We start from the raw sequence: 23,461 nt of genomic DNA on the forward strand, positions 1-23,461 counted from the left end.
TCTCTCGCGAGCAAAGCTTTCAGAAGCTTGTGTGCTTTTATGTAACTTATATCTTATCCCGTCTTCTAAAAAAAAAAAAAAAAAAAAAGAGAAACTCTTTTATTTCTCCCGTAATTAGAATTTTTTTCCCGCAAGTTTATTAAAATATAAATTGCGGAAAAAAACGAGATAAAAAAAAAAAAACATTTGCGGAATATTACGACGACAGACCATAAAATTATTCGGTCGTTTTTCTTTGCGAACTGTTCCCGATAAGATGTAAAAAATTGCGCGATGAATAATAATAATAATAATAATAATATATCTGAAGTGAATACAAAGAGATTGGAAATTTTTTTACGGACGTGGCATTAATCGTGCGACCGATAAGAAATGAAAGAGAGATCTCATAGTTGGCTGCAAATATTTTGAAACCTCAATGCCGCGAACTGACCGAATAATACCGTAGGACTAACTTCGTCCTTAGAGCTTTCCGTTCTAATCCAGCTTATCCTCGAATTTACCTACGCTAGGCTCCTAATCCTGTATCCCTCCTGGCGTAAAATGGAGCATATAAAGCCCGCAGCTCTCTTGCCCGCCCTTATCTTCGAAACGTTGTGAATTAAACACTATTGCGAATAATATTATTATTTTTTTATGCGGCAGATAAGTCACGAAAGAAAGTAAGTCAAGAAAGAGAATATCTTTTTTGTTAGAGAATTGAGCTATTGTCGTATCTCGCTATTGAGCGCTATTGCAAACTCGAAAACTCAATGGTAACGAAAATTTCGACAATCCAACAACGAACACACACGCGGCCGATCTAACTGCCAACAAAACAATTGTCGTTCGATCGTTCGGAAGAATATAAATGTCCCCACCCGACGACATAAAGTTAATTTTGTTTTTTAATTGCAGCGCTAATTAATATGACAAGCTCATTCCCGATAATATTGTTATTATCCCGTGTAAAAATCGTGTTTCGAAATTAAATCGAACGATGTCGTTTGTCACCGTCGTCGGGCGCGACGCGTTCCTAATCTAACCGAGGCTATCCCCTCGGTTGTTGCCGGCGATACAAGCCAGGAGCAATTTCTTGTTCTTTTATTCGAGAGCGATACGTGCGCGTGATAGCGATAATGAGTTTTCTCTATATTAACCGACGCGAAATCTTATAAAAGGATAAGAAAACTATATTGTGCTCGCGACAACAGTCGGTGACAACAGTCGAGCTTCTACGTACAAGTCAACTTCAAGATTCAGTCTATCTACGCGATGTATCTCGGAGTATTTTTCGTGCTTCTGTTCTCTGTCGCAATCTCAGTAAGAAACTCCGACTCTTACACGGCCATTACACGTGACAAAATTTTAGTCGCAAGATCGTAAGCAAAAACCAACCAATCACAGACCAAATAATTGTATAACTAATGTAAGATAACACTGGTCTGATGGAATTGCTTACGGCTTTACGATTACGACTGAAACTTTGTCACACGCCATTTTAAAAAGCTTCTCATCAGCTCTATCAGCACTATATCTTCGTGTTTCGTGTAGTCAAAAACTTTTTTGAACTAAATTATTCTCCAGATGATGATTTTGTATTTTGATATGTTACACGCAGGACGCACAGTTCCCACACGTGCCTTTTCAGCGTTCCTTATCTAACGGACCCATAACCGAAGACTATTTGATGTATGGTATTCCCGATGACGCTCGTGTCTACCGCAGGCAAAGCAGAAACGACTTACCTCCGCCCTATCTTCGATCGTTTATCAAAATTAACAGAAGAAGCCCTCCCGATCAAGATCTTCCGTATCGTAGAAGCAATAGCGACGCAAATTTCAATACGAATGTCAATTTGAATAAGAATTTGCAAAGTTGGTGGGACGACTACCAACTCGAGTAATTCTGAACTTTGCTCGAAGATAAAATTCAAAAATGTGAATAACAACGTGAATTTTCTAATATAACGTGAAGACGTTGCGACAAAAAACTTGTAATCTCATTTATGAAAATAGACGCGCGCAAACTTCGTGTAGTACAAATTTATTTAGTTTGCTTTGGCGGTTTTGGTGGTATTGATAGCCAAATGGAACGCCACCGGCTATTGTCCACAAGCCATTGTGTATCGCGCGCAAATTTATGATGTGTAATAAAGAATAGAAACAGTATCTGAGTGTGTGTAGATTTTTAGTGTAAAGTATACATCTCCGTGCTGTGTAATTCCGACGTAATTTCTTTTTGACGACGGCGTGTTGCGCGGAAAATATTTTGTTACAATTACGAGTGCAATATTATACAGATTTTTTTTTGTGATAGTTTCGTTGTACATTTTAGATGTGCGAAAGGAATGATCAAAGGAAAGAACGAGAAATTCGTGTCGCCCGTGGTGCTACAAAGTTGTCGGTGCTCCGAATATCGATGAGAGATATATTTTTGTGCAAGAAGCACATTTTGTGTGTTTCGGAACACACTAATCTGTGTTCTGTTGTAGAAACGATTTAGCAGCAAGTAGCTTGTTTGAAGTTACCTATAATAGTAAGTAACACTTTGTCGTTTAGTATAATAGTAGCCGCGCGTGTGGCTAAATTGGAAAAGTTATTCAGGCCGCGCTTCGGTAACTCGTTAGAAATTGCTTCGCGGCAGAGCGCGCCCGCGCTCAGAATTGCGCCTTAAAACGCACTGTTGTGTTCTTGAAATACATTTCCGCGATGTAGTAGCGTTTAAACTAACATGCAGGTCACGAATATTCGTGTTTGTTAACTTAAATAGGTTTCCGTCTCATCCCCACAAATCTCTTTACAAAAGCCGACTTAAGAATTAACATTTCCAAATCGCTCGCTAAATTTATACGTCATTTTGACAAATTGCACGACATTTTTGTTCTTTTTTTTTTTTTTTTTATATCCTTCTCGATTAACGTGGTTCCCCGCTTGAACAATGTTTTTTTCTTACATTTGTTGTGTGATGTTCACACCTGAAGAGTACGACACACACACACTCTCTCTCTTTCTCTCTCTCTCTCTCTTTCTCTCCACTCGAGGGACCTGTGCAGTTCGATTTGCCGGACTAATGAATCAATTGTTCCTGGTGTGAAGCAGCGCGTTCCATATTTCATGAGAGAGCCAAACCAAATGCTAATGAAACTTTCCTACATCATATCAAAGCGGTTCCTAACTTTGTTATCGCTCGATAAAATGCGGCAACGAACTAGCGCGGGGTGCTAGCTCTCTCTCGAGCAGCTCTTCCCTCTCTTCCCCAAAATCCCGTTCATTCGAACGTTCTACCCTGCGCGTTGCGCTAAACGCTCGTTTGAAGAGTTTCGCGCAAATATACGGGCATACACATCGCGCGCAATCTGTTGGGATTAGTTCCGTCTGTCGTCGTTGTTTGCCCCCTTTTGCATTGCAATTCAAACGCGGCTTGCACGGGATAAGGGATTTGTAAGGATTAGCAATGTCGTCGTTGGAGCTACGCGACGCGACGCGCGAAGAATAAAAATTTTCTACAAGAGAAACAACGCGCGCGTAATCAGCGCGCGACGTGTTCAGTCGCACACACGAGGGAGTTGGTGTAAAAGATTGTGATATTTTTTAATACAAATTTCTGAGAAAACGCAACAAAGTAATCACGATTATGCGTTGCGAAACACGATTGTTTCACGCCCGCGTGATGACGTATCCCATATCTTTGTTTGATCTTTTTTTTCTTTCTTTAGCCGAAGAATAATTATAAACGATTGTTGAATATAAACACTTTCGTTATTACGCTGCGCTATATGCAATACGTTTCCCTTTTCACGGATAAACCTTGAATGTATGGAACGCAGTTCGGAAGTTTACTGAATACGTAAGAGTAAACTAGTTAGCTTATGTGTTTCCTCCTGTTCTCTATGTGTGTGTGTGTGTGTGTTACCCTGCGGTTCGCTTCCGGAGTTTCTATGTAGATACATAAATCGTCACGGTTCATAGACGATATATGTATACTATCTCTCTCTCTCTCTATACGAATGTTCCGCCAAATTCCCTCGTGGTCACCGAAATTTTCAAGCTTTGAACGATCATTCCCGCGAGTATTTGATACAGACGCGCCCGCGCTTCGCGGTCACGTTTACTGGCCGTTTTCACGTTTAAACTGTCTATTGATATATACAGCGCGAGATTGTTACCTCAATCACATCTCGTTGAACTATAATGACAAATATATTATAGAATATCGCGCGCAGATACGATCAGAGAAATGACAATCGAGCGAAATGTGCGAGCGAGTTGTTGTAATTAGAAATTCCTGCAGATAATTCTCCATTAGCGCGAATATGGAGTTTAATAACTCCTCGCACAAGCTCTCACATGTACACACATAGACACACAATAGGACATAATACGGGGAAGGTGAATGACATTCGAAGCAAATCGGATTAAAGCGGAAAGTTCATTTCAGCGGGAAAGGTAGTTATTAGACGTAACAATAACCACCTTTTCCAGCGAGAGACCGAGTTTAGTTTCCGGGGAAACGGAATCGGTCAAAGAACCGTTTTTTTAATTAAAAATTTAATTCGCTTGGAATTTTCGCGTTCGTCCCGTACATTCGTCCGTTCGTCGTCGTCGTCGTCACGCGCGTTTCTGTGTTTACTAAAAAATTTCAGATAGCTTATATATGTGCGATTTCGCTAGCGCGCATTCTGAATTTCATCGCCGACTTCGCGCCAGTGACTTCGCTTTGTTTTTCGGCACACAGTACGCAATTTGCAGCGCGCAACTGTGAAACACGCGCCAGCTGTTACAAAATATCACATATTATATTTTAACGCCGGTGGTCTCTCCCGTGTTGGTTCCGGTTTTGCGCGTCGTCAAATAAGCACGGAACGCACCATCACGACGAACGACGACAACGACGACATTTGCGGAAACTGTTAGGGAAGAGAGACACAGACAAGCACATGCACACACAAGCCCGTGTTCATCTAATGGGCGTGCATCGACGTTAATTAATAAGCCGCTAACGTGGTAATCGTCAAGGGCTCTTTCATCGCTTTTGTACGTCGCGACACAAAAGAGGAATCCGGGTATATTAATTTAGCCCAGCGAGCAACCGTAGTTGCATAAATATGCAACATACATCAGGGAAAATGTCTGACGGGCATGCTTAGCTTAGAGGACGATGGTCATCTCCATGTATTGTGGAAACTAACTGAACGTGTAAGAGACATGTCGCGCGGAACACAGTGAGATCTAATTGAAACAGTCCGCAAAAAGCATTTCTCTTTCTTCACTTGATTATTTATAATTATTGTCGTTTTTTTAAACATTTTTTTCTCCCCGCATTTGGAATATGTATTTGCGTTGATGCAAAAAATTTCTCATTGTTTGCGACAATTATCGTGTGAGTGAACAAAACTGGCAGAATTTTTACGCAATCACCGCGACCTCAGCTCTTCGAGAGAGAGAGAAAGAGAGAGAGAGAGAGAGAGAGATGGCTCGTGGCACATTAATTTATATACGCAACAATAATACGCAAATATAGCGCAAATAATCCGTCGAGAACGCTTAATTATGTTACATTTAGTTCCGGTCAGACGCTCTGCTCTGATTGCATCAGCAAGTTGTTACGGTATATTTATTCATATTCAATGCACGACGATATATGTCGTAATCAAAGACTGGAAATAAGTTAAATAAAAAAAACGGAGGAGAAAAAAAAACAGAGAACCGAGATGATTAATTACGTGTTGAGATGTATCATTCAAGAAATCGCTTTAACGATCGCCTCCGACATAAGTATTGAAGTTTTTGTCATGTCATTTGTTATCGTGCTTTTCTTTATATCTCATTTTTACTTATTTTATAGAGATTTTTCTTTAAAATTCTATTACGATTTCTTCAATTACACGGCGCGCGCTCGCGTGTGTGAGATTTTCTGAGGGACATTAAGAACGTTCGCACAGAAAAAGGGTTGTATACGTATATAACGATCACATAAATTGCAACACGATGGAAGAGAGAGATAATTGGAACGGATGCCGGACGATCTCTCTTTCGAGGGCTTATAGGCGAAGCCCATCCATCTGAGGGGTTACGTCGATACCATTACTGATTGCATTGAGGAACGGATTGCCTAGCGCGGAAAGAATCATTGGGGAAAGGATACCACTTCCGCCACAGACAGATTTACACACACACACACACACAGAGTCGGTATAGTGTATCCCATGGCAGACTTAAAAGATCTAACAGACAACACAGTCACGTTCGTCGAACGCTTACAGTTGTTCGCTATTGGAAATTTCTTGTGGAATGTTTGAGCGTTGCGCCGGGCGTCGTGGTGGTCTTTATTTTAAACCAATACAAGAGCGAAGAAGTTACAAAGTCACCGATTCGGACGCTTCTTTCGAAAATTGATACGTACGGTAGATTTAATTTATTCCTTTTCTCGATTGGAAAGGAATAAAAATAAATAAATAAATAAATAAATAAATAAAAGATTTTAAATTGGCAAACAACGTACGTAATGTAAAATATTTTTTGCGAGCTTTACAATACGAGTAAAGTACAATGTTAATTTGCGAACGCTGAAATGCTGCGTATATATGATATGCGAATTTGCAGCGGGCGCTTGCGGCCGTTTTTTGCGGACACGATAAAAAATACTCCGTGTTTGTATTTATGAACGGAACATTTTGGATAATTGTGTGCGCCACTATAAATATTAATGTGACTTTACAATGTTTGTTGATAGGATACAGTTTGTACGATACGTACGTAACTGTTGCATTATTTTATCGTTTGTCAGTACTTTGTAATAATGCAATATCATCATTTATCATGTCTCACTCTCTGAGGCTGCGACAACTTGATTTATCTATAAAACTGTTGTAATATCAGAATTATCAGGGCACAATCATGCTCCAAGTTCACGCGCACAATTGATAAAAATAGGTAAATAAAAGACAAACAAAAAGTTTTAGTCGTCATATTTTTTTTTTATTGTAATGTAACGTATATCGTTTTCAAGTGCTTGTCATGAAAATTAATTGTACGGTTTAGTTATCTACAGATTATATAACAAACTTCTACTAATTATTAGAAGTAAAGTCTTCTTGTGTTAATAACTCTAAGTATGTCCTAATTTATTTTTAATGAAAGAAAATATGTGCGAAAAAAACGTCATTTTTTTAAAACAAGAATAAAAAAGAAAATTAAACACCAATAATTAACGCTTTAAGCACGTAAAAATTTTTTTTTTTTAAAGAGTGCTTTTATAAAAGACTAAAAGTAATGGTGCCATAAAAAATGCAAATTAATTTACTATATTAATCTACTATACATGCAATTCATTTCCTATAATATCAAGTAAAAAGTAATCATAGATAAAATTAACATTAATTAATATTAACAACTAGAAAAAAATCAGTAAATTTAGTATGTGCTAAATGTTTATGGAGAAATGTTAACTATAGGTTCGATCACACACCTTATATTTTGTTGTCATTTTACGTGTAAACTTTTACCAATATGAAACAATTGAGAAGTAAACACTTTACGAACTATTTTATATTTTATATTCTAACATAAAATATGAGATACGTAATATACATATATATATATATGTATTTTTCAACAAACATTTATCTTCTTATAATATTTTTTAACAAATTTTGATTATAACAAGTTTACTTGAACCGTGTGTGTACATGCACACACAAGTGTTTATCATCATTTATTACCTCCTTAGCTAGAATATTATGTACATACAATACATATGTGATAATAAAATCGGAATAGATTTTTTTTTTTCAAGGTAATACCAGACGCAATTATCGGCGCGTTATCAGCATTATTATTACGTTTCGTAGAACAGTCGATTTCTGGGGAAGACAATTGTTTTCGTGCATATTGTTAAGGAGACATTTGCATATATATAATACGCTTCGCGTGTACAATATTATATATATATAAGAGGAACACTTTTGTACGGTTGTTTGTGAAAGTTGTGAGTACAGAACTTGTCTGCTGACGGAAAATTATCCAACAATGAAGTTTTGTAAGAAGTTTCACGGAATAAAGAGTACGTAAAAATTCAAAATAATAAAAGATAGATCGATCAAATCGCGTGTACTTACGTATTCTTTATTTTCTCGCAAAGTAAAAAAAAAAAAACAAAAAAAAAAAACAAGGAGAGAGATACCTGTGTTCAGAATAGTTAAAGCAAGTTTATAATTCTTTAAAAGATTTAATGTTAACGAGGCAATTATAATGAAGAGTTGCGTTATACATAGTCTGCTTTTGTTTGCACTATTGTATATAAAGAGCTTTGACGATCTGCGTAAAGTTTGATAATTCTATAACTTTATTATATGGAGTACAATATCAACTTCTTCACATGTGTTTTCCTCGAAACTATTAAAGATATATAGGAAACTTGATGTTTATGACTTGTTGCGAAGTCTTTTAAATGATAACAAAAATATACATATATAGAGACAGAATTCAATAGATTGTTGAAGTATTCACAAGTAACTTAGCAAATATGCGCATGTAAAAATATTTTAGTTTCTTCTCGCATCTCTTTTTCTCTTTCCTTTATCGATTCTTGCCATTTTCTCTATCTATGTATCTAAATATACACCGGAAAATATAAGAAGACTGCAAAACAATTCAGCCATTAAGTTAATGATATTAAGTTAATGATATCTCTGTATAAAAAAAAAAAAAATATCTTTTTTAATCTCGTTTGAATATTCCTTTTAAACATCGGCGCGTCTTTGATATATCGCATCACTTATTTGAGATGTTTTTAATGCACTTATCTCGCGAAACTCGGGATTACATTTGCGCTATTTCGAAGATATCCACATTTGTTATAGCAAATCCACTTGCGAGTTGTAACCGTCAGATAAGACATCTAAGATATTATCAGTTTCGGGTTTATTTTATCTTTGTGTCGGGATAAAAGCAGACGTTCTGCCATATAGCGTGGTTGTTTGTCAGAACAACTTCGGTAAGGCAGCTTTTTTTAAGACGTCAAGCGCGGATTATTTTGGCAGATGGAAGCAGGTATTCAAACTATTACTTATATTAGCAGAAGAACAAATATATATATATGTATATAATTTTCACATGATAGTTTAATATATATAATACAAATGTACATAATTAAAAGAAATTATATAAACATAAAATCGCGTTTTAGATAGATAATTGATAATTTAATAATGACTAATTGAGATAACAAATTGCTTTATATTTAGAATTCAAGATGTTATCGTAAAATATATATTTCAGAAAAAATTTTACATATCAATAATATAATTAAAATATTAATAATAACATTATACAATTGACAAATTGACATCCAATTAATAATTAAATGTTCATTAAACTTTCATGTGATAGTTGAATAATGAACGATTTCAAATATTTGGCTGAATTATGTACATACATAAAATGATTAATTATTATAATAATTCCTGAAGATTTTCGGGTTTAAATCACAGTTCAGAAATGCACCATCTTTAAAAATTCTTATAAAACATCGCGAAAACATTAAATATCAAATTATTATAATACATCTGGATAATTAGTAAATTATATTTTATGTTAAAATGTTTAACGTCTCTACGTGTGAAGACAAGACACTTTTGCATTTTAACAAATCATTTGTATAAAATCAGATGTTTAAACGAACTCTATGTTACTCAGCTGAGTAAAGTTTGAGAAACATCTTCTTTATTGAGTTCAATGTACTTAACAATACATATTTGTCATCTCCAACTGAGTAAAGTGTATACACATTATATAATCTTCTTTATTATAATAATTTCAATACATGTGACGTAACAAGCACAAGTGTCACGTGAAAATTGAAGGCGAGAAATCAGATTTTTGTAAACATGTAAAGTTTGAAAAGCTGTTTTCAATCGCACATCATATATCATCTACAGCACTTTTTATCAATACAAATTTTTATCAAACAGTAATACATGATTATAATTATTTTTTAGTCAAGGTAGTTTTATTCGGCTTACCGATCTTTTTCGCGGTGTTGAGTGGAGTTAAATCTGATTGCAACTTCTTTCAAAATGTGCAACCTGGACAAACGTATTATGCATACAATGTCAAATATCCTCATAATTATGAGGGTGAAAATTACTGTACATGGCAAGTAGCAAGTTTAGATGTTATTACAGTAAATTGCATGCTTGAAATGCCACAGGTAAGTTTGTCGTATAAATACGTCGTATATAGTTTTACTCTAAGATTTTTTTCTCTTTTTCTCTAAAATTATTATAATTCAGTTATTTTCATTTAAACATATAAAAAAAAAATCAACTGAATAATTTATCGTGTTATTTTATAGAGCTATAATTGCAATGCTGATAGTATTTCCATCCAATTTGCTGGATCACAAGCGCAAAAATATTGTGGTTTTGGCACATTTGAGCTCAAAGGAAAAACAAGCGCGACTATAAAATTCAATTCACCAAATACTTCATCAGGAGGTAGATTTTTGTGCGAAATTAAATCTGAGAAATTGTTCGATGAATACAATTGTCCATGTGGCTGGAAAAAACCAGTAAGTTGAAATGTAAAATGTCGTTCGTTAACAGATAAATATTGTTTTTATAAAGTATTATTTGCTTTAGAGATTTTTGACTTTGAGTCTGTCAGCGATTTTAATAAGTAACAAAGTTAATGAGAAGTTATCTAATGCCGATGATAAAATATCATTTATTTGCTCAGACGAGGATAGTGGGCGGTAGCGAAACTGGCGTAAATGAATATACCATGATGGCTGGATTGGTCGACAAAACTAGAAAAGAAATATACTGTGGTGCTACTATAATAGATAAACAGCACGTACTGACGGCTGCTCATTGCGTGGAGAACAGAAATATTGGTGATCTCGGTGTTGTTATCGGTGAACACGATGTAACTACAAGTAATTGTTAAGATCTAATCAACATTTGACAAAGAAAACAAATATCTACAATTGTGCAACAATATTAAATATTTGTCACGCCGTGTAATTCTCTTATATATGTTAAATACGTACTATAATAAATTTGCAGATAAAGAAACCAACGCGACCAAAGTGTACCGCCTGAGCAACTACGTGATACATCCATTCTACAAAGGATTTTCTAATGATATAGCTGTTTGTGAAATTATCGGTATTATAGAATACAGCGCCGAAGTTGGTCCGGTCTGTCTACCGTTCCAACATCAATACGATTCCTTCGGTGGTGATATTGCTACAATGTTAGGTTAGTATTTTCGATTTAGTTTTACACTTTTGTAGACATCTATTCTGATTTCATTTTTTTATTGTTAGGCTGGGGTTTAGAAGAATTTGCCGGCACCAAAGCGACAACGTTACAAGAAGCAAACACAAGCGTAATAAGTCTGCATAAATGCCATTCGTTTAATTCTGACGTGACATATACTAACATATGTACTTACAAACTAGGAAAGGATGCTTGTCAGGTATAAAGAGAAAGAGAGAGAGAGAAATAGGGTTTCTTATTTGACAAGTTAGCAAACTTGGAAATGGTCAAAAGGATAAGTGTACAAAGTATCGTGATGTCACAAAGTATGTCAAAGTTACGAGCGTTCTCTTCTTACTTTGCCGCAGATGGACAGCGGCGGACCTATCCTCTGGCAAAATCCCACTACACGGAATCTCGTACTAATAGGTATTATCAGTGGTGGTATCGGCTGTGGCGGAGATAGTCCTTCTATCAATACACGTGTGGGAGCTTACGTTGATTGGATACAGAGAGTAACCGGTAAGACTCGATGGAAAGATGCAGAAGCGTAAAAAAATTTTACCAGTAAAATTGTTTTGGCGCAGTATTTATTGTTTCTTTATTACACAGGTGCGGAATATTGCAAAGTCGAATAAGCCTTACAAGGTTGAAGAGAAGAATATATTGTTGTGTAAGATATACGTACACACATATATAAGTTTGTAAATATCAACACTATGAAAGTTTAATTCTGTATATTGAAATATTATTTGATTAAACATGCTTTGAAGAAAAAAATTGGAACCGGTAAAGTTTTGATTAACTTGTCACCTTTCGCGCTACTTGCAATTTGCTTTCTGCTCTTTCCGCGCGCGCTTCTCGAAATTTTCCTACTCAGTAGAAAATCTACGACGAAGAGCATATTTTATGAGAAGCCTTTGCTTTCTTTGGGGAAGACGTATGAATAAAATTCAATTTAAATTCACTGGCGTCGTGCGCTGCAATTAAAAATCGAACGCCGTTTTCTCTCTCGCATCTCTGTGCAATTTCATTAATTAAAATGTATGGAGATATATGCAGTCGTTTTTAAATGTATTAATGTATGGAATCTTTATTAAGTTTCTGTAATTTCGGAAAGAAACTATGAATATATATGAGTAGGCTATACAAAAAGTCCGCGAGTGTTCATTTTTTATATATTCAATTTTAATCGTATCGATATTATAAAAAAGAACCAAGTAATAAGGTATTGTTAATTACGCTTGCGCGTGTGTATGGGTTTGATCATTAATTCGAGATCGCACTGGAAACGTGAAACCGACAAATTCGAGATTTCATCTTCATTCTTGTCTTCAGTCAAATCAATTCAATGTAAGACGCTCTATACTATTTAGCATCATGATCCGGCGATATGTTGAAACGAAAGAAGTATATAAAAAAAAAAAAAATGAAAAATAAAACTTTATAAACTTTTGTACAGAAACTCATTCAAAAGAGAGAAATCGAAATCAAGCAAATACCGTAAGACCGCTATTTCTTTTGTGTGAAAAAGCAGAAATCAATACAACAGTCATTCAATACGTCTTCTCGTTGATTTGTTACCTATAGGTCCTTTAGTCCATTAACCTACTTATATTTACTTAAAGTTTTTTTTGTTGCGTTACGACAAAAACTGTTATTTAAAAAGCGAGATATTCATTTACAAATAAAAGAAATTTATTTTATGCGCACCGTGTGCGATGCTTGACAACAAAAAATTTATTATTTTACGAATTAAATAAGTGAACATTAATGCAATTCTTTGGCATACAGTTATGTAGAATTTGGTTCCCCATAGCGAAGTAATATATATTTTGCAATAATTAAATAATAATAACGAGCAAGAATTATATAGTTATTAATTGTGAAAGCCTGTGGCTAATTTAGACGTAGTTTCTCGATGGCGTCGGAACGATAGCCGAGACGAGTTACGGAAGATAGATAACAAGGATGGTAATGGAAAATTTGATGGGTTCGTTAGCGAACGAGAGGCGTTTGATGGATTAAGGATACTTTGCCATATATTGTAACTTGGCCAAACTGTTGGATATAGTACGTGTAGCAACTGTTATAGCTCAAGTTGAGAAGTTATCGCGCATCGAGTTTTATTATCGTCATCATGTCGAACATACGCGAATGAATAAATTTCGCGCGTTACAATCTATATTACACTCAATATATTTATAATCTAGGAAAAGACGATACATCAGCATTTGAGAAACGATATAAGCTTGACAAATGACATCGTTACGCGGACACTTTTTTTTTCTCCCAACATCGCTCTCCACTTTTTGCGTTTGGAATAATTCATTCGCGTCGAAGTGTACTTTTTTCACGAGCATTTAGAAAAGAGAATTCTCTCTCGAACGAACGAACGACAATGAGACAAATAGCGTAAAGAGAAAAGAAACTTCATTTACCAAATCTCAAGAAAAATAATAAATCTTTTTTCCGGAACGAAGCAAAACAATATATATGTGTATAGGAGTGCGATACAATATTAAATTTAATTGAGACCGATCTATCGTGTCGGATGAAACGTGCAAATATCTTCACGATGTCGATTCCGAATCGGCTCAATCCGTCACAAAGTTACACAGAGTGGAAAACGTAAGATAGGCAAATAGTGGCGCTGAATTCTGAGGATCCGAGATCGAACTTCAACAGTTAAACGATACATTCCGCAACTCACAGCGCACCCTGCGTTGATTGGATTAATTTCCGGAGCAAATTTAGTTCAGGGTTGGCAACTAATCACGTCGCTCTCAAAGATAAGACGTACACGCAGATCGCTCGACAATTTAAACTTTACGCGTACGGGACGCGTTAATGAGTCCCCGTGCACATTCAACGGGTAATAATGTAATGGGCGGGCGCCCAAGAGTCCCTTATCAGAAAAAAACTGCGCATAGGTAATTTTTAAACCTCAGTCTGTTGTAAAAAAAAAAAAAAGAAATCAACGCTCTCTCTCTCTCTCTCTCTCTCTCTCTCTCTCTCTCTCTAGTCTCTCCAAAATGCGCTTTTGATCTTGCCCGTTGAATGAGTACATGCACATAGCTGCTGGTAGACTAGAAGAGTCCTCAAGGCGACTATACGAAAGAGTTAAGTCTAAGCAAGATTTTCTGTGTCAAGGGCCAAGGTGATCCCTTCTCTCTCTCTCTCTCTCTTTCTCTCTCTCTCTCTCTCTCTCTCTCTCTCTCTCTCTCTCTCTCCGTCTTTATTTCTCTGACGCACGTGTAGCTTTACGTTGTACGTGGGAATATTGTTTTGTACAACAATAACTGTGGAAAATTTGTTCTTATAAATCTAACTAGTCTAGTTTTATACATCAGCCGCGTCGCTTTGCTACAGAATGACGTAATATTCAACTCGCGAATGAAATTATATTATAACTGAAACGAAAGAGGCGAAATGTATACGGCAAAGAGAAACAGGATAGTTCCTGTATAGCCACACAGCCGGCTGACAGAACGTAATTTGATTTCGTATTGCATAAAACAAAAGATAAATCGCACGAGGACAATTCAATAAAATCTAACATCGCTGTTTTATCCTTCACAGACGTATCAGACGTAGCGGAAATCGACATTAGATTTATGTTCGCATGGAGAATAAACTGGAGAGCAGCAAGAAACCGCCGCAACCGCACAGTGTGAGTTATATATCCATCAACTCTACCTGTATATATTCGCTATCTTCGTGAATTTCGCGCAATTGCACGATATCGGCCGAATTAATTAATACACCACTGATTAAGTCTATCGCTTCATAGACAGGAATGTCGATAACAGTAATGCCGATAGTAATTTATTGAGAAATAAAGCGGCAATAACACTCGCAAAGTGCATTCCGTCCGAGTCAGCTACACTGGATGCGGTGGTTTAAGTTCGCGACTCGCTCTTAACTTTCAATCGCCGCAATCAGTTTACGGTAACCAGTTTACGGTAAACGTGAATTGTGCTTTTCAAGAATATTGGTTTGCCGACTAATCGCTTTCGCGATTTCCGTGATCGTTCCAACGATCGTTCATTTGACTAGCGCAAATCAGCTCAACAAATCAACGGGGGGGTCCTTAAATTACTCTTCGATTCTGCCAATGGCTTCCGCTGGTCGCGTTATTTTTGTCAAGAGGCTGTCACGAGGAAAACTGTCGCGCGAAGTTACATCTGTTAGCGATATTTCAGTTCGAAACAAAATACGACGGCGAATATCTCCCCGGCTTTCTGGCGGGTCGCCAGCTGACGCGGACGCGCCGCATCCAATATCGCGCGAGTACAGAATGAGGTAATACGTTTTCTTGCTGGATCGTCGTATTTTCGTTTGATGACTGATGGCGAGATCGATGGATTTATCGAGTGTCGCGCGGTTATTCGAAAGCGCCCGTCGACCAAGTCGATTGACCGATTTGTCGAAGTAAAACGTCGTTTCGTGCTTGATTACCTTAGTCACGACTAGCAGAACAAAAAAAAAGCGATCGGAGTTAGCGCGATTTGAAATTCTACAATATCCCCTCTGTCCCGGGCTCGCGCCCGGGAATCCACCGGGCGTTTATTTGCATGATTTATGTGGTCATAATTTTCGGGTCGCGCTCTCTCGCGGTCTTTCCGGCGCGATGCGACGGTTCGAGTATGCTGCAGAGATTACGTCGAAACGCGCGATAAAACTCCCGAGTTTTGGAATCGAACAGAAAATAATCTAAAGGTTATTAAATCATCGCTCGTACACTCGCCGCGTCAAAAAGACGTTTATCTTTTATCGTTTCTCAAAATCTAAGCTAGAAATTCGCGTATTTTTTCGCGCAGATAAATCCAACATGATATCTCACGTTGGATTTGTTTGACCCGCTCCAACCGTTTCTACTTGTTCGTTCTCGATGCGGAAACTCGCTTGTATTTCGGTCAGACTGCGACCCCGCGTGTCCTTTACAAGAAGAACGCAAAGGGCTCCGGCGAACCAGCAGAAACCGGCGAAAAGCCACATTGTCTTCGGAACTCCGAGCGTTATCAGCATGTCTCCGAAGGTCATTGTCACTATCAGAGACAGCAGCCAGTTGAAAGCGGCTGCGAACGCGGCGGCAGTCTCTCTTATTTCCATGGGAAAGACGTCGCCCAACAGCGACCACGATATCGGCCCGACGCCTACGTTGAAGGCAGCGAGGAAAAGCGTCGTCCAGGTCGGCGGCATCCAGAAGTAGATATCGTCGTATTCCGGATCCTGATCTCTGAGATCGTAAAACCATCCTGCGAATACAAATTCGTAACGACATATTACAATTTGAGAATATTTTTACTTTGAAGCGTATTTGGTCGAAATTTGGTGAATTTCTGCGTTGCAAAAATTGACAGTTTTTAAAACTGGAAAGTGTGAGATAACGTGTCGTATAAATTACATGGTTTTTGATTGACAAATAATGCTTTTTGAATCGGAAAGTCCATTATATATGTTGAAAATTTTCGTAGATCTGAATAAAACGGGAGAGAAAGAGAGAGAGAGAGAGAATTTCTCCGAATATTTTTTTGTTTTTACGAGCCACGGACTGTGAATGGTTCTGACGTATGTATTAATGTAGTGTGCGCGGTAAATGTCAAAACGTGGAGTATTATTTAAACGAAAGTAACGTTTTCCCAGTTGAAACGTGGCTGTGATTTGTAGACACGCACATTACATTAAATTATTGTTTAAATCTACGCGAAAGAAGATTTGCGACACATTTACATCGAATAATTTATAAGTAATATCTATATAATGTGTCTAGTATTCACAGATAAAATATTGCGTGTGATGAAAGCATAATAATATTTTTTACGTTTATTTTACATAAATTTGTAAATAAAAAAAAAAAACGTGATTAAATATTGCCTTAAATCCTACGTTACTATGTATGCATAACATGCTTAATCTTTCTCGACAAAAAATGTAAAACCGGAAAAAAAGTGTAAAACTGAACTTCCATAACTCTTTCCGGAAGACAAGGAAATTGCAAATTTTCCTGACGTAACCACTTCTGGGAATCTCGTGTCTAAAGTTTAACTTAACTTTAAAAAAATATTTTTGTTTTCTTTCTCTCCTCTACGCACTTGAGAGAAAACTTCAAGATTTTCATAGACATTAAAAAGAAAGAAAAAGAGAGAGAGAGAGAGAGAGAGAGAGAGAGAAACAAGGAAAGATCTTCTCTTAGTAGTGAATTTAACGACTACATGATTGATGACGATGGTGAAAGTGATTGTGTGTAGGGTCGAAATTCTATTTTCGTCAAACAACCATTTGGAACGTTCATGTGTCTGTAATGTTCTGTCCTGAGAGAATTAGACATTTGAGTCATGATGTGTACGTATCATCCGATTTAGTTCATAGCTTCATCACGACAGGTCATTACCTAATAATATCAGAAACAATCCCATAAGCACCGTGGATATAGTAAGCAGTATCCGACGTCCGAGCACGTTTATCAAACCCGTCGCTAGAGAACAGGATAGTATTTGCACAGCGCCAATGACGATAGTTTGCTCGCTTCCAGTTAGATCACCCGATCCGCCAACATTGAAGAGTGTCAACGCGTAAAAGATCATAGTGTTAACACCGCTCATTTGTTGCGCGACGAACGCGAAGAAGCACGCGAAGAAAGATTTGACGACGTATCGGTTTTGTAGAATATTTATTTTAATCTGTAAAAGAAAACAAAAACGCGTATCTTTCTCTATTTAACGTTTTTTTAATAAGATAATCCCGACGCAAGATAACAAGTGTTTTGAGTGTTTTTACTTTTTCCGAACGTCTCACGGCGAGATACTTCAAGTCTTCCAATTCCGCGTCGTCTTCATAAATCTGGCCGCGGTACCATTTTAGAGAATCCTTCGCCTTAATTTCGTTATCCTTCATGAGATAACAGAGAGGGCTCTCAGGCAGAAGGTTTACTAGAGCAATCGTGAGGCACGACACGGCGCAAGTGAGGCTATACCTAATTATCCTATAGGTTATTAATAGTTCCATGAGTTTCTCTGAGATTAAACTCTAATTCGATTGACTTTTGACACTTCGCATATTAATTTGTTAGAACTGACGTAGGAAGCGCGCGCAAATTTATGTGTAACTCGTGGAACAAAAACTTGGAAGAACCAAAAATGTAGATATATTCAATATTACTTGTATTAATTAATGTAGATACCCCGCTGATCGATATCATATTTAATAATTTATATTTAGCAAAGAGTGAATAAATGTATTAATAAACAAAAATTTAAATAATCCGCATTTTCGTTAAATGTATCGTATCGAAACGTTGCGAGTAGGTTAGCACAAAACACAGAGATCAATAATAAATAACGTTGAATAATAAAAGATAATAAAAAAAGAAGAAAAAGTAAAAATAAAATCATACAATCTTCAAATACTTAAAATTAGTTCGCGAATTTTTTATCTAATATATTTCGCAATTACCTCCATGTGGAATCATATTCGTTCAATATATGAGCGATCAGAAATGCATACATGATTCCGCAGTTAATTAGAAGATGAAAATACATAAGTAGCCGTTCTCGTAAATTCTTGTCTGCAATTTCCGCGATGTAAATCGGCGTCAAAATGCAGAATGCTCCGCCACCCACGCCGCATACAAAACGACCGATTATGAAGAACCAAACCTGCGAAGATATATCGCGATCATCTCATAGATTTTTAATGTCAGTCATTTTTGAGTCACATAAGCCGCACAAGTATATTTAACAGATATTTATTGAATATGTGTTCTTTTATACTTTTACTGTTTTTTTTCTGATTTTTATAAAATAAAATTCAATGTAGATATGTATGTTTTTTTTTGTTTTTTTTTTTTAAAGCAGGCAATGATGCAATTGAACAATATATTTAAAGATTTCTTCAGCGAAAATAAATTATTATACTCGTGCAATTACGACAAAAGTTCCACATTACAATTAATGTATAAGATATATAAGAAACCATACTTTCTGATTAGCGAAGCAGATAAATGCCCACCCGATGATAAAGCCTGGCATGGTCACTAACATGGCTGTGGTACGCCTAAGGTGCTTCATGAACAAAGGCGTTAACATCACGCCGACACAGGCACCGACGTTCAGGCTACCACCGACGAGACCGATTTCAATATTACTTGCGCTCAAGATGTTCCGTAGGACTTCTCCGGCGCTGGAATTCCAACCGATTGTGACACCAAATGCGAAACCGCCGAGAGAGGCTAATATTCAAATAAGAGAGTCGTTAATTTATATTAGCTTTATTATTATATAAAGTTGCTTTACTTAATTAAAATATAATATACTGCTCGGTTTACTGGGGAAGAAGAAGAAGGGAATATTATTATTTCCTTATTATATTATTTTCACACACACACACACATACACGTAGACACAAGTCTGATTACCTCTTAGAGAGAAAATACATTATTTATTTATTTTATTATTATTTTCTTTAATATATATATTTTAATATATTTGATTACTCATTACATGGATTATCTTTTATGTGGACATTTTTTTTTTTTTTTAACGCAAGGCAAAACTACATTTTCTAACATTTGCGACGAAATGACTCGCGTATGTTTACATGAAAATTATATTCATTCATATTTGAAGTTGTCAAAGGAATCATGACTGCGCATATAATTTGAGGTAAGAGTGTTTTTAATATTTGTCGCGTAATCGAAAAAAATATATATGTACGGATCAATACTTCGTGCATATTCAAAACTGTGTGTTTGCATATTCCGCTTTATAAGTAAGGAATATACGAAGAACTTGAGCATACCTCTTGAATATACAACCATAAGAGAATATTGCTCACGTAGAGCTTGAATTTCATAGCAAAATATTGGAAAAAAAGTACTCGTAACTCTTGAAAATCAAAATGTTAGTGGAGTATTTGAACTTTCTAACATTCCATAAGAGTCACATACATCTATATATTCATAAGTGACGTGTAAACTTTTTAGCGATAATAGTAAGTTACTTTTATATATATTTTCAAATAACCAAGTTAGTTTATTTTAACAGTTTAATAATTTTGTCGGTATACGACTTGCGAAGCAGATTTGCATAATTAAGTTTTATTGACCAACCCCGTCCTGTCCCATTTCACGGTACTGCTGTTTGCGATACATTTTCCGAGGTCTATCGTTCGACTGCTCGATATTTTCTTTATTTATCTTTCTCAAAACTCTTACGGTCGCTTGACTTGCTAATTGCTCGCTCCGGCAATTAAGGTTTTAGTTTGATTTAAGCATACGACAATAAGTACTTCTCCCGAAACTCGCAGAGACTTGCTCGCCTGGTTTAATGTTTAAGTTACAAATGGCACAGTATATAATGATAAAAAAAGTGTAGTTAAAGCAGACCACTTCTCCGATGAAAAATAATTTTAATACTTTTATTTTTTTTGACGCGATATATATATATATATATATATATATATATAAGATGTAGTTTTGCATTTCTTGTAACTCTCGTACAAATAAAAATCACAGGAGTTATTTTAATACAATTTATTAACTCGGAATTGTTTTTAGCACCGTTCTATTTAAATGGCCCAATTGTAATACTGATTATCATATTGACAAAAACTAATATTTTTATACCGTATTTACCTACGAAAGCAGCGACATGCTGATTCAACTGGCGGATCTTAACACCATCATCGATTTCGGAAGCTAATGTCGATGTCATTTTCGTAACGGACGTGATAGACGACGCTGTTTAAGCCGCTGTCACTATTCTCTTGCTGTCAACTATCGTTTCTCGAATCAATTCGAGAGAATTCAGCTGCATGACTGACCGCATAGGCGACCCCTTTTGTTCAACACGAACGTATCGACTTCGCATTCGGTACACCGGATGTTTTCCCAAACTATTGTTTGCAAACAAACTTGATTTATTGTCACACCATAGTTACATAAATGCATTACTTCTGAAAGTGACTTGTTTACCATGATTCTTTCTTGTTCTCCATCCTTTTTAAAACCTGATGCTAGAGAACAGCAATTTTTAGAATAAATTCTTGAAATATTTTTATTGTAAAATTAAGGATATAAAATATAACACATCGACAGCATCCAACACACAAATAACATCTTTTTCTTTTTCTCTTTCTCTCTTTCTCTCTCTCTCTCTTCTCTTTTTTCTCTCTCTAATAAAGTAGCGCATCGCTTGTGAACCGCATAAATGTAATGATCGCGGAACGCTGGGACATTAATCGCGTACATTAATCATCTAGGTATTTACCTGCATTTCATGCAGACGGTTAAATGACAGTCGATCTACGTGCACTGATGTAATCGGATTTAAAGTATGATGTGAAAGAAACCGACATTGAGCGATGTAGCTTCAGAAATACTCAAGAAATAGAAGAGAAATTTTTGAAAGAAAGGAAGTATACTAATGCGTGCACGCGTATACATCATTTCCCTGCATTGCTCAAGTTTCAATAACACGAGAAATTGTGACACAATATTTTATGCGTCCATAAATATAACATATATATATAGTTACATGTAGCTAATACATTATATAATTTAAACACATTATTATAAAATTTAATTTATAGTTAATATATTATATAATTAAATATATATTTGTCGCATATTTATATTATAAATTCAATAAATCAAGATGCATAATTTAAAATATATATTATCACATATATTTATATTATCTGTTTTAGGAAAAACATGACAGAGACAGACATAATATGGCATCTTCATACGGCAAGTATAATTATTAATTGGTTAAAGGATCTTCAACTCGAATTATGATTGTTGGTGAATTATAAATTTATTGTAGTATAAATCTCGAAATTTTCAGCGCATTATGCGCGTACGAATTATACATTTCGATACATTGTTCGATATTCCACTTCAGTCTGAAGAGCGTACGCGTTGAAATTTTGAAATTGTACTTTATAATTCGTGCTCGCAATGCGCGTTGAAAATTTTTGTAATTTATATTTTACAACAAATTTTACTTTTGCACGTGCACCAACATCAGCGAGCTGTTCGCACATAGATCCTATCTTTGAGGACATATCGAATTGTTTTTAAACTCACGTAAAACATTTTTTTTTTTTTTTTATCTTCCGCTTTACACACGCACAGTAGAATTTCAATGCTATAGTAACGTGCTCATGGCCCAATATCACAGAAATAAAATTAGAACGTATGGAAAACTATGTACTTGAAGAACTATAGATAACCGTAAAGTTGCGATGCATTCATACATAAGCGATTTAGTGTGCTTAGTGTACTTTTATAGCCTATTCGCTTGTCTTTGCAGCCTCGCAAAGCATCGAGTTTCGCAAAGAGAAATAAAAGTAACACGAAAGAAAGGTTGAAGGTTATTTTACTTCGGCTTTTTATATTTCACGGTTTTTTTTTTTTTTTTTTTTTTTTATAGATCTTTTATTGACGCGACGATGCAGATTTTACTGCATTTTCTTTAAAATTTTAATTTACTTAGCTTTTTTCGATATACCGATAGTTGTACATTTCGAGCTGTCAAAAGGCATTTTCTGAGAGAAAGAAAGAATCTCAAATCGAAACGAACAACTCTCTGTAGAGTCACGCAGAATGACAGATAATGAACGTAAATTCTAGGAATTTATTGAAACCATTTTTATTTGAAATCGATCTCGTTGCATGAATATTATTTGACGAGCAACACAATGCGGTTGTGCAGTTCTTTTTCCCCCGGCCACGGTATCATTCATATTTCATCGAGACGTAGCAGCGGGCGACATCGTGACCGCCTGGAAAAATAATTCACCTTCTCTCCGCGAGTTGTTTCCAATGTTGAAATACGGCACGGTATTTCTGTGATAAAACACGCGTGTCTTGAAGAACGAACCGAGCGACGTGCCGACGGAATTTCAATCGGGCATAAGAGAACGCGAGCTTCCCGTTCAACCCCGCGTGCACGTATTTTTAAAATTTACGATAGGCGATATAGAGATTACTCGCGCGAATTCGCATTTGGATGCACACGCAAATTAAATTTTGACGAAAATCCATAGCCCTATCAAACGTGTGTAAATGCGAATAAATACGTAAGGCGAACGATGTGTGAGATACGAGCTTGCACGGACAGCGTGCGCGATATGCACACACACACACTTGATTGTGAGTGGACGTTACCTATTCATTGTTTGCACATCAATGACGTTTCTCGTTTCTCGGCC

The 23,461-nt window shown here is 36.2% G+C and overlaps 3 protein-coding genes and 1 long non-coding RNA gene across 5 annotated transcripts in view; 3 read left to right on the forward strand and 1 right to left on the reverse strand.

Moving 5' to 3' along the window:
- Positions 1–21,993, forward strand: part of LOC109860291 — a 25,368-nt gene extending 3,375 nt beyond the window's left edge. Inside the window, exons 2-3 of the long non-coding RNA XR_002250804.1 lie at positions 14,825–14,915; positions 21,953–21,993. This is a non-coding gene — a long non-coding RNA (uncharacterized LOC109860291). The remainder of the gene's footprint in view (positions 1–14,824; positions 14,916–21,952) is intronic.
- Positions 1,232–2,059, forward strand: LOC109860290. The gene is made up of 2 exons (XM_020439278.1): positions 1,232–1,302; positions 1,601–2,059. The coding sequence occupies exons 1-2, from the start codon at positions 1,255–1,257 to the stop codon at positions 1,883–1,885; spliced, it is 333 nt and encodes a 110-aa protein (XP_020294867.1). The 5' UTR covers positions 1,232–1,254; the 3' UTR covers positions 1,886–2,059.
- Positions 7,950–12,626, forward strand: LOC109860289 (venom serine protease 34-like). 2 transcript variants are annotated; one of them, XM_020439276.1, is made up of 8 exons: positions 7,950–8,043; positions 9,980–10,191; positions 10,336–10,551; positions 10,719–10,917; positions 11,048–11,242; positions 11,311–11,462; positions 11,611–11,764; positions 11,855–12,626. In XM_020439276.1, exons 1-8 carry the CDS (start codon positions 8,010–8,012, stop codon positions 11,878–11,880), a joined length of 1,188 nt encoding a protein of 395 aa, XP_020294865.1. In that variant the 5' UTR covers positions 7,950–8,009; the 3' UTR covers positions 11,881–12,626. The 2 variants fall into 2 exon arrangements, with proteins under 2 accessions (XP_020294865.1, XP_020294866.1); XM_020439277.1 differs by lacking the exon at positions 7,950–8,043 and adding an exon at positions 8,102–9,032.
- LOC109860288 (facilitated trehalose transporter Tret1-like) lies at positions 15,846–21,039 on the reverse strand. The gene is made up of 6 exons (XM_020439275.1): positions 20,880–21,039; positions 19,225–19,475; positions 18,701–18,903; positions 18,026–18,221; positions 17,640–17,928; positions 15,846–16,503 (listed from the first exon to the last, which is right to left on the reverse strand). Exons 1-6 carry the CDS (start codon positions 20,956–20,958, stop codon positions 16,085–16,087), a joined length of 1,437 nt encoding a protein of 478 aa, XP_020294864.1. The 5' UTR covers positions 20,959–21,039; the 3' UTR covers positions 15,846–16,084.
- Positions 21,994–23,461: the final 1,468 nt, after the last annotated feature.

Source organism: Pseudomyrmex gracilis, unplaced genomic scaffold, assembly GCF_002006095.1.
Source record: "Pseudomyrmex gracilis isolate BER0280 unplaced genomic scaffold, ASM200609v1 scaffold_360, whole genome shotgun sequence".
In the NCBI taxonomy this organism is placed as follows: Eukaryota; Metazoa; Arthropoda; class Insecta; order Hymenoptera; family Formicidae; genus Pseudomyrmex; species Pseudomyrmex gracilis.

Bases quoted from the DNA above. Each gene is read 5' to 3' on its own strand.
- LOC109860290 (XM_020439278.1), top strand. From the start codon at position 1,255: ATGTATCTCGGAGTATTTTTCGTGCTTCTGTTCTCTGTCGCAATCTCA. The intron at 1,303-1,600 runs GTAAGAAACTCC...TGTTACACGCAG, and splicing joins TGTTCTCTGTCGCAATCTCA to GACGCACAGTTCCCACACGT.
- LOC109860289 (XM_020439276.1), top strand. From the start codon at position 8,010: ATGAAGTTTTGTAAGAAGTTTCACGGAATAAAGA. The intron at 10,192-10,335 runs GTAAGTTTGTCG...GTTATTTTATAG, and splicing joins GCATGCTTGAAATGCCACAG to AGCTATAATTGCAATGCTGA. The intron at 11,243-11,310 runs GTTAGTATTTTC...TTTTATTGTTAG, and splicing joins TGATATTGCTACAATGTTAG to GCTGGGGTTTAGAAGAATTT.
- LOC109860288 (XM_020439275.1), bottom strand. From the start codon at position 20,958: ATGACATCGACATTAGCTTCCGAAATCGATGATGGTGTTAAGATCCGC. The intron at 19,476-20,879 runs GTAAATACGGTA...TTTGAATATTAG, and splicing joins GCATGTCGCTGCTTTCGTAG to CCTCTCTCGGCGGTTTCGCA. The intron at 18,222-18,700 runs GTAATTGCGAAA...TAGGATAATTAG, and splicing joins GAATATGATTCCACATGGAG to GTATAGCCTCACTTGCGCCG.